We start from the raw sequence: 10,775 nt of genomic DNA on the forward strand, positions 1-10,775 counted from the left end.
AGGTGGGGCACTTGAACTAAAGCTTATTTGATGAGCTTTATTACTAAATATTGGCTATTGGATCAGTATTGGCCAATATGGTTGGTTAATAATAAGCTATTAGTATCAGTTAAGAAAATCTTTATCGATGCACCTCTAGGTAGAACAGGTTCTACAAACATAAGCGCACTGAGTAGGGATGGAGAAAGAAGGGGGTGTTCCAAGTTCTGCCCCTTTCCAGGGCTTAGGTGCCCAACGTTGGGATTCACAATTTCAAATCCTGTCCTGCAGTAGGCACCAGTGCCAGCTCCAGCCCTTTCTTGTAACCTGGAGCTATAGCAGGTGCCCTTTTTATTAATAGCTCTGTGGTTAGAGAACCCACCCAGGGGGTGTGTCTACACCTTGCCCTATGGTGATGTGGTGACATAGCAACGCCCTACAGTAACATAGCAATCACATGGGTCGATCCCTCAAGCAAGTACTAAATCACAGCACAGTACTACTGTCACCGTATGGCAATGTGTAGACACACCTAGCATGTGGGACACGCCATTGAGTGCATGTCAATTGTCTTTTTTCCTCCTCCTGCTTGAGAGAAGCATTGGTAGCATTTCTCTTGCAAGATGCTAATCACCGGATACAAATCATAAATTCCAAGAACTAAGCAAAGTGACACTTCAATAACATAAATAGCCTCTGAGCACACACCACACTGTAGGATGCCTGGTGCATTAGGAATCCCAGAATGAAAGTCACATTGCAGATTAATTATGACACATGGTTTTTTGTAGATTCTGTAACAAACTATTTTCCATTGAGTCCTAATTCAGTGACACACACTAATAAAACAGTGAGGAGAACAAATGCCCCAAATCACAAGGAAAGACAAGGGTATTATATTATATTCTGTCAAGTCCACAGTTTTTGGCACTAAACTAATATTAATATACCATTTTTAAAATTTCCTTCTGGCATCATGAATTATTTGGCAAAAGCCAAAATGTTAGGTTTTTTTTTTCAAGAGGACTTGTCAAATAAGTTTGGAGCAGTACTATCCTCAACCCTCCAGGGGGAAAGATGGGCTACTTAACTGAACTAACACTTCCAGAATCTAAACTGGATTGAAAATGGAATCAGCAGGACACTGACACCAAACTTAACATGCTCCAGGGAAAAATAAAAACTGTGCTTTTAGAATTTATCCTGTTGCAATATATTCCCCTCATCTATTAAAATGGTGGCCTGAGGTCACTCCTAGTTTTGAAAGTTGGTCACATAATACACCATAGTTTAGTTAGCTTTACATAATCAAAAGCAGTCTCACATTTGGGAAAAGGATTATGGGCATCGCTGGATACAAACAAACAGTAATACTGCTTTTGGTCCTTGGCAAGTATTATTTTACTATATATCATTAAACCACCCAGATAGTACAGAAGCTTTTAGAAAATAACCATCCAAGAGATGACCTAAGAGGCTTTTCCTTTTTCTATTTTCCACCATATTCAGAAGCACAGCATTGCCCTCTAATGGTACAAAATAAAGCATTTACCCAACAGTTTTTGTTGCTTAGATAATTAGTGTTAACTTCCAGCATGTGTGTTTGTATATACATAGCAAATACATTTATACACTCAAAAATCCATAATTAGAAAATCAGGGAAGAGAGAAAACCAAAACTAAACCACATAATAAAATATTTACACCTTAGTATAAGTATACAAAGGGATTATTACAAATATATTTTAAAAGAAAAGAATCACAAAGTGTTTCCGTTTGCAGAAGCCAAGCTTATCCAATTAGTTTCTTGGGGTTTTTTAAAGGCACTAAATGATTCGCCAATCATTAGAAGTATGAAACTGAAGAGATGGACAGGAGTACATTTATTTCATTACAAATATTTTGGAAAGAAGCTTTTGTGGCAGAAAAGTTTAATTGAAGAACTTTAAATATTGAAAAGAAAATCAATTATGATTTCCTAGGCTGTGCATAAAGTTTGTTTCAGAAGCAGAAGTATCATACATCAACCCCATTTTTCAATCCTGTACAAGACTGAATTTCCTCTACCCCATCAAGAAACCAAGTAGAAACATGCAAAATTAAAGCAAATGGAGATTCTGAAATTTAAGTAACAAGTTTTGGCCTTTTTTTTTTTTTTTTTTAAACATTCTGAGGTTTTTGTCTGAAAAAGTTCTTGATCTACAGTTCTATCACTGGCCTTGCTACAATGGCAAAGTACAGCTGAATCTTCATATGCAAACAACAGCAAAAGCCACACAATGAATAGATTCCACTCAGCTGCAGAAACTGGCAAGTTTTTGGCAGTAAACTTTGACCTTCTTCTCAGAAGCCATTCTTCTTTATCCAAGCTGCCACTAAAAAAATATACATATATGCAGTAAATTTACAGTAATTTCTTACAGTTCAAGTGTTTTTTCATTCAAACTCATCAGTAATGTTTTTGTGCAAAGCAGAGAAACACAATTTGCTTAGCATAGTCCACACAAACAAGATGACAGCCCCTGTCCCAAAGAATTCACAATCTGACTGTACATCTAAATAGCATGGTCCACAGCCACATGGAGATACCTGAGCTATCTCTCAGTGAGATAGTGTGGGTACCAAAAGCAAAGCATATTAGCCTGGGCAGAGCATCTGCTACCCAAACTAGCTGGTACACAACGTATCTTGAGTGTCTTTGAACAGCACTGCACTGTGCCATGTAAATAAACCTGAAAAGGACAGTCATCATATTCTACAAATATGGGAAGGAGATGCAATCAGTACATACATACAGACTGCATTTTCTGCCCTTTTAAAAAAAACATATATATATGTTTGTAAAAAATACATAAAGCTTTCAAAAGATACATATGTGCTGCTTAAATTATTTGGTTGCCTAATTTCTTATAAACGGAGGAAAAAAGGAGCATCTTCAGAAGCTATTGGAAAGAAGGACTGATCTTAAATCAGGCAAAGTATCCTACAGTCAGAGAGCACATGGATTAAGTTAATTGTGAGAGAGGCGGATAAACGGGTAGTCTGATGGGGAACCTAAACATGTGCCAGATTTCTGCTTCGACACATGCTAATTAGCATGCCTCAGAGCAGACTCAATTAATCCAGCAGGTAATGCTAGAAAGTTCTAATTAACGTGCTCCAGCAGCCCCCACGTCCCTGCACTTCAAGATGACCGTGAAGGTGCTTTAACTAATGCTTGTCAAACGACCTTTAGTTAAAGCACCCTGCCGCCATTTTGAAGTGTGGGATGCTGGATACACATGACACTGTGGATGGAGCATGTGTATACACACCTATGAATATTAATGGCAAAGTACAGAGGAAACTTGTGACGAAACTTTAAAATGAGGTCATAATGCTTGAACTTCCGTTGTTCAAAAGGGTGACTTACTAGTTGAATTCAAAGAAGAGTATGACATAACAGGATCATGATACCTTTTGAACAGATTGGAGTGAGAATGGTGAAATGGCTGTTGGAGGAGCCACAAGAGGAAGCAGGTGTAATAATCAATATGACAGATAAGGACATGAACAAGAGTCTTTGCTTTGGGAGTGCAAAGAAGAGGATGCTTCTTAGAAATATTATGAAGGCAAAAGTGACGTGATTTGGATATTTGTAATATGTCAAAGAAGAAAAAACAACTGAAAAGCACTCTCAAATTATGGGCTCTAGGGATGAGGATGGTGCAATTGTCAGTAATTGACAATACAAATGGATGAGGAGTAGCTGCATTCAGTTCATTTGTATTTATCCTCTCCCTGATTTGTACAGATACTTCCCCTAAGGAAGAAAAAGTTAAAAGGTTAAAACAAAATATTTTAAAAGGGATTTAACATTAAGTAAATGTTAAAACTTACCCGAAGTCCTCCTCCTTCTCCTACAGAGCCTGAAGATGCAATTCTTTTTTCCATTTCTTCCTGTTTCTTTTTCTTTTGCTCCACAGAATAAGGATTTTTAACACCCCGAGAGGAGGCCTTTGGGGAAATAAAATTGGGTAAATGAACATACTTCAGTCCCCTTATTTTCCAGAGAAATAAAATCTTGGCGACTATTTGGTGGGTTTTGGTTTGTGTAAGGAGTACTGAAACAGTAACTAATACCACTATTATGTAATACAGCAGCGTAATTTTTAAAGGTGCTTTTTCATATTGTAAGTGTTAGTCAGCGCTGGCCATAGGGCATTCTCTTATTTCATTTTATATGTATATCCAGGTGGGCATAATTTAAACATGATTAAATGCATATGGTTTATATCCAAATTGTAGAACTAAATCTTTTTCCCCTTTCTATAAGCCCCATACGTTTTAATCCCAAATTTTTCCTGCTGACATATTCTCTATGATCTTGCCTTCACCATCAAAATCGTAACCAATTTAGAAGCAATGGTCCAGGCAGTCAGCAGGTTCCAATAAACAAAATTGTTATTTTATTATAAGTTCACTGGTCCAACTTCTTTTCTTACCAAATGGATGCCTGCAATTAGAGCACATGCAATAGCTAACTGAGGAATGCTAGCGAGGAAGTCTTATTACAATTTACTGTACGTGCATCAGAAGACATAAAATACTGAGTTTCCAAATCTATAGTCTTTATGTGCTGAGCTATGAGTTAAGTCAACAGGACTCTAATGGGCATAAAAACTAGATAGACTAGTAACTCGAGTGCTAGCAGAGCTGTGAAAAACCTGGGTCCAGTTCATCCTATATGGCAACACTGTATGGGGTGCTGGTTAAGTCACTAAAGTTTTCATTTGCTTCGAATCTTTCTATGTAACAGGGGGATACTAATACTTTTCTACTATGTGTGGGGGGCAGGGGATGATGACATACATATATTAAAAATACTGTGACACACTTTGATGCAGTGATAATGGGGCTATAGAATGGAAGGATCCAAAATGGGAATACGATTATCTTTTTTCCCTCACCGAGGTCTACCTAGGGTTTTTTTTTAAATGAATTTCTAGTTCCTAGTTTCAGGTTATGGCCTTATGGTTCGAACAAAGGGGAAGAAGTCAAACTTGTGTTGGGAGGAAAGAAAAACAGACCATCAGTATAAACTGAAGGTGTTGCTGACTGATGATGACAGCCAAAGGAGAACTGCGCCAAGGCAAGCCAACAGACAAAGTTATAATGTGAAAAGGCATAAAGCTGTCAGTAAAGAAACAGGGTAATCTGAACAGTTTTTAGAATAGCTTTCACTTGCACAGAATTACAGTGCAACTGCTCAGGCATTGTGGGAGCTCAGGACAGGAAGTCTTAGTTCTAATTCCAGTTTTGACACCAACTCACTTAATATGATTCAGTTACTTAGGGCAGATCTAGGGGTATTTTTACATACGTTCCCAATGTGGCGCCAGGCACTTTTAATTAGCGAGCCATGTGAATTAAAAGCGCCCAGCGCCGTGACAGAAACACATGTATCAGCGACACAGAGCGCCTCCATGCTGAGAAAATGGTATGAACTAAAGAACATTGAACATGTTTTAGTTCAAAGCACATCGCTGTCATTTTCTCGCCATGGAGGTGTGTTGCACTGCTGATACGCATGACATGTGAGGCTGCTAGAGCACTTATATTTACATGCTTCCTGCATGTATGTAAGTGCCCTATGTTACTATGTTTTGCTGATGTAGCTGTTAGGCATTTGAAAAAAAAAATCACCCCTAAACATGCAGAGATATGCCAGAAATTCCCATTATCTGGACACAACTTATAGTGCCCAGTCTTTCTGAATTCCACCCCTCTCACTGATATATGCAGCATCTCCAGGGCACTTCACGGATATGAAACTGCAAGTAGAGCTATACTGGTAACACCTCTGTAATGTACTGCAGCCCTGCACCCCCAATCACCTAAACCCACATCATTTTACATATTACTATTGGAATCAAAGGACTACTTGTACAGGTTGCATGCACACACACACACGTGAAATCTGCAGTGCTGTATCCTGTTTCTCCTGTGTTTAAAAAAGAAGAAAAAAAAGCACCTGTCTGATGAAAAGATAAACATTTAGAAGGCACTTTTGAAGCCAAAGAACTATAAAACACGCTCAGTATCTTTTAGAACTTTTGAAACAGCTGCATAGCTCAGCAAAAACTAAAGAAGCATTTAATAGAAAGGTTTATTTAGTTGTGTGCCTTCCATTCTTGTGAATCATGATCTTTTAAACAGGAACAAAACAAGCCCTTACCAATAACCACTAACGTAGGTGTTAATAAAATGCACACATTCATTTATCTTCTTAGTTCAGCTGCATATTTAAAATTCATAAGCAAATTATGAGGAGGATTTATATAATACAACATTTAAAAAAAATCAGGACAGTTCAAAATGGACTACAGTGCTATTGTTTTAATAGTGGTAGACATCATACCTCTAACTTCTTAAGGATTTCCACATTCTACTTACATTTTTTTCACACTGAAGCTGAGAGAATGTAACCCTTCAATCAAAATTCTTGCACATTTCAGGGTGAACGGTAAGTTGATACTACAGTGATAGGGACAGAGTGACTCTAGTTCTCTCATATTAATGCACAGCCAGTAGACTGAGCTCTTTTGAGCTTATTTAGAATTGCCATGAAACCAACCAGATTATAAAACTTTGAAAAACGTCTGTAGAACTATTTTTTAGCTTTTGTTTTTAAAGTGTGACACAAAAATACTGCCAGTCAGTTTCTTCACTGGTTTCAAAAGAATTATGGCATTCTAGGGATTTTCAAAGGACCCTAAAAGTTAAATGACAGTGGGAGAAAGATAACTATTTTAGGTTCCTCTGAATATCCAAAACATTCTTACACATTATCAAAAGATAAACAGATAGACACAACGTTAGTACTGCTACAGACAGATGTAATAATGCATTCTTCTTGCCAAGAGTCCATATAAACTGCTCAGCTGAATTGTTGTAGGCACTTGCCATTTTCCATGTTAATACTATTAGTTACTTTAAAATATTCTGAACAAGGTAATTTTATTGACAAACTTAATGTTACCTCCATCTGCCTCTTTTCTGCAGCTTCTGCAAGTTGTCTTCTTTTAATTTCCTAAAGAAAATCAAAAGGCAAACTACTATGTAAATGTGTTAGACAAAACAGTTATGTATACATAAAAACCTGAATGTAATTTAAAATTTCAATTACTTTTACAAAGAATCTAAAAATATTATGCATGCTCCTGCATGGCTATTCTTAATAAAGGCAAATTGACTGATCAAGTACTAAGCTTAACTGAAACAGATGCCCTCACTCCATTACAAGTAGATAAGGTTATCAGAGAACTGCATAAAGGCAACAAACATGGTAGAAAGTAGTGGCCACTCTGAAACTGTCCAGTAGTTGTGTGCCAACTGATAGGGTTGTGCAGGTATATCCGTTACACATCTGTATTTCAGCTGACTTCATATATATGGCAGAGGATATAGGAGAAAGTCTGTAAAATGTTTTTGTCATTGAAGAAAGAAATATGAGGTCTTTATATAAATCAGTGGTTCCCCTGAGAGCCCCACAAAAATGAGGCATGTATCTCATGAGGATATTTGCAGCACAAATATTTTGAACAACAAACCTTGAAGAATCTCTTATAGTGAAAGCTCATTCCTATTTTGCTTATAAAATAGCTGATGCCAAAACTGCTACCAGCACATGAACACAATTCTGCTATATATGCATGTTCACAAGAAATGGCTCTACTATACCCTCTTATTAGAAAAGCTCATTTTTATGATGTTCCCTAACACAGACATCTTCTACTCCCTGAAAGTACCACTGACTTAGAAGTCTCTGGCCTTCCACACAAATGCAGAGGCCCATCCTCAGAAACTGTGCTGGAAGATTAGCACCTATGATATTAGCAACCAAGACTGATTACTGCTTGATGGATCTCTGATGACCCATGTGAAATGACTTAATTTCAGTAAGGCTTCTATGTAGCAGGTGTCTCACAGAGCAACCCAAAAATAGACACAAATACCCTCTCCTTGAAAAGTCTTCCCTCCAAAATGTTCATCCTGCAGTAGGTACTTTTGAGCAGATCAGATCTACTCCACTGTTTTTGTTCTGTTTGCTTTATGATGTGAGGTTGCAATCATACAATAAATAAAAGAAATTATAGCCCATACAGCAAAGGACCACAGCACATTTGCTGACAATTTAAAATAATAGTAACAGCTTTCTAAGCTTTCACAACAAATATTTAAACTGATCAATTTAAGAAAATCTATTTAATGGTAGAGTACGTGTATAAATTGATCTTTTTCTTAAATACCTATTTTTCAGTTAGGAAACATTTTATTTTTTGCAACCTCCAGGATTTTTATCGTCTCCCCATCAAGAATCATAGATGTTGATGGCAAAAACATGTGAAAGGTTTGTAGCATGAGCTCAAGTGACTATGATACACATCCCATGCAACCCAAGATAAAATTGGGGGGGGGAGGGAGGATGAGAGAAGGGAGCAAGATGTACTTTCCCACCAACTATTTTTAAGTGGAATAACAACTAACAGCAGTTATCAATCTTTTTGGACTCAATCCACCCCTTGGAGGAGCCTTCCAGTCTTACTTCTATACAACACCCTCTACATGTTCCAGGTATTGCACAATTAAATGGTTAATTACACAATTGCCTTAAGACCAACTACATGTGTAAAGTATTAATTACACAATAAAAAGTTCCAACCAGTTATAAAGTTAGATCTTGAAAATGTGTACTAACTTTATAGCTGGTTGCTACTGAACTTAATTTGCACTTGTAGCAGGGTCTCTCTTCCTTGTGGCTGGGAGCCCTACCAGCTGACAGGACTCTTGCCTGACCGCAGAAGTGCACCATACCTAGTATAAAACCCCAGGGTCCTGGGGATCATGACAGCCATGAACCCTAGGGCCTGGGAGCTTCACACACCCCTGAGCCCTAGGGATTGTAGCAGGGATTCACACACTCTTATGCCTTGAAGATTGCAGCTGCTGTGATCCCCCAGCCCTGGGGGTGTGTGGGAACACTCCCATGGCTGGAAGCTCCCCAACTGAGGGGACACCCAGCAGCAAAAGGTTGCCTCCAGCAATAAGACGCGATGGGATTGAATGTATGATCCCATAATCGTGCCTAATGCCATGCATGTGCAGCATGACAAGAGGTGCGCTTGTGTGCATCACGCATTAGATCCCATCGCACTTTTACCTGCATGTGTGGAGGGGGCCTATGACTTTGCAACTTATGTGAACTGTAGCTTCTTACAGACATGAAAAAAAATAAAATGAGCTCTTTAAGCTTGCTACACCCCTGCACCAAGCACAGCTCATACCCAGAAGAGGCATTTCATTAGTTTGACCCGGCTCACCCAACATCTGTATAGATCAGGAGCTCCAGTGGGGCTTTTTGGTGCTTTTAATGAATAGCTGATTGAATCAGCTTTAGATAAAAGTGCCAAAAAGCCCCGCTGATGCACCTGATCTATACAGACACTGGGCAGCCAGGTCAACCTAATATGCCTCCTCTTCTGGTAAAGCGCCATTTTTTTTTCATGTCTGTCAGCAACCTTAATGGCACGCCATTTCACAAAACAATTAATCGCTTACCATGTTTGCCTCCTTGCAGACGGGACTGGCAAAGGGGATGGGGGCTCACCCCACTTGGGATAAGCCCGCGCCTGTGCTCCTCTGATTAATTCATCTGCTTTCTAGGGAAGATGTTTCATGTCAAGGATCCCATGCTGGCAGGGGCAGTAGGAATCAAAAGGTAGTGAGTGGTGGACTCTCCATCCCTGGAGGTTTTCAAGACTGGGCTGGACAAAGTCTCAGCTGGGATGCTCTAGCTGGGGCTGGTCCTGCTTTGAGCAGGGGGTTGGACTAGACGGACCTCCTGAGGTTCCTCCCAACCCTAATTTTCTGTGATTTGCTGCAGTTGACTTGCTCTTACCTGGGTCTGTGAACACAGTCTCAGAGCCCTTCTCATTTTTCTTTTTCCCCACCTATCCCCCAACTAGCTTTTGATTCCTACTGCCCCTGCCAACATGGGTCCTTGACATGAAACACCCCCCCTAGAAAGACAGACCTCCAGTCATTTGCAACTCAAATATCTCCCCAGAGTGCCGACAAATCTTTATTACTTTTTTTTGGAAGGGCGGCAGGAGCCGGGAGGAGATCAGGGAGGTGGTTAAGGGGAGAAGCAGATGAATTCAGCATAGGAGCGCAGCCGTGGGCTTGTTTTTAAGACCCAGCTGGACAAAGTCTTGGCTGGGATGAGCCAGTTGGGGCTGGTCCTGCTCTCAGCAGGGGGCTGGACTAGATGGGCCCCCCCGAGGTCCCTTCCCACCCTCGTATCTCTAACCTGAGCTCCCCTGGCTGCCACTGGAGACACTGCTCCTCGCGCTGTCACCTGCCACCAGGGAGAGGGCCAGCGCAGCCCCATTGGTGCAGCCACCCTTCAGGCTCATACGAAATCCCCGCTTCTCTCCGCCAGGCTGAAACCAAGCCCCGTCCCCTCAGCCTCCCCTGCAAGGCCACGTGCTGAGTCACAGCCTTCGGGCTCCCGGGGAGGAATGACCCCCTGGACCCCCACGGAGGTGAGGTGCGCGGGGGGTCCCGCCGGGCCTGGCCGGGTGCGCCGGGATCACCTGACACGGCGGGGCAGGGGGGACACGACGCAACAAACAGCGGCGGGAGGCGGAGACCGAGGCCCCGCACTCACCGGGTCGGGCGTCTCCACCACGTCCTCGGCGGCGCCCCCCAGGCAGGGCAGGCACAGCCCCATACCGCCGCCCGCAGCGCCCCCT

General features: G+C 40.8%; 1 protein-coding gene across 1 annotated transcript; it reads right to left on the bottom strand.

The window, feature by feature from the left end:
- Positions 1-630: 630 nt before the first annotated feature.
- On the bottom strand, positions 631-10,769 carry SVIP (small VCP interacting protein). Its single transcript, XM_019519481.1, has 4 exons — positions 10,691-10,769; positions 7,001-7,051; positions 3,859-3,975; positions 631-2,354 (listed from the first exon to the last, which is right to left on the bottom strand). The coding sequence occupies exons 1-4, from the start codon at positions 10,751-10,753 to the stop codon at positions 2,340-2,342; spliced, it is 246 nt and encodes an 81-aa protein (XP_019375026.1). The 5' UTR covers positions 10,754-10,769; the 3' UTR covers positions 631-2,339.
- Positions 10,770-10,775: the final 6 nt, after the last annotated feature.

This window comes from Gavialis gangeticus, unplaced genomic scaffold, assembly GCF_001723915.1.
Source record: "Gavialis gangeticus isolate Ggan-Ray unplaced genomic scaffold, GavGan_comp1, whole genome shotgun sequence".
Lineage (NCBI taxonomy): Eukaryota > Metazoa > Chordata > Crocodylia > Gavialidae > Gavialis > Gavialis gangeticus.

Bases quoted from the DNA above. Each gene is read 5' to 3' on its own strand.
- SVIP (XM_019519481.1), bottom strand. From the start codon at position 10,753: ATGGGGCTGTGCCTGCCCTGCCTGGGGGGCGCCGCCGAGGACGTGGTG. The intron at 7,052-10,690 runs GTGAGTGCGGGG...GATTTTCTTTAG, and splicing joins TGGTGGAGACGCCCGACCCG to GAAATTAAAAGAAGACAACT. The intron at 3,976-7,000 runs GTAACATTAAGT...ATTTCCCCAAAG, and splicing joins CAGAAAAGAGGCAGATGGAG to GCCTCCTCTCGGGGTGTTAA.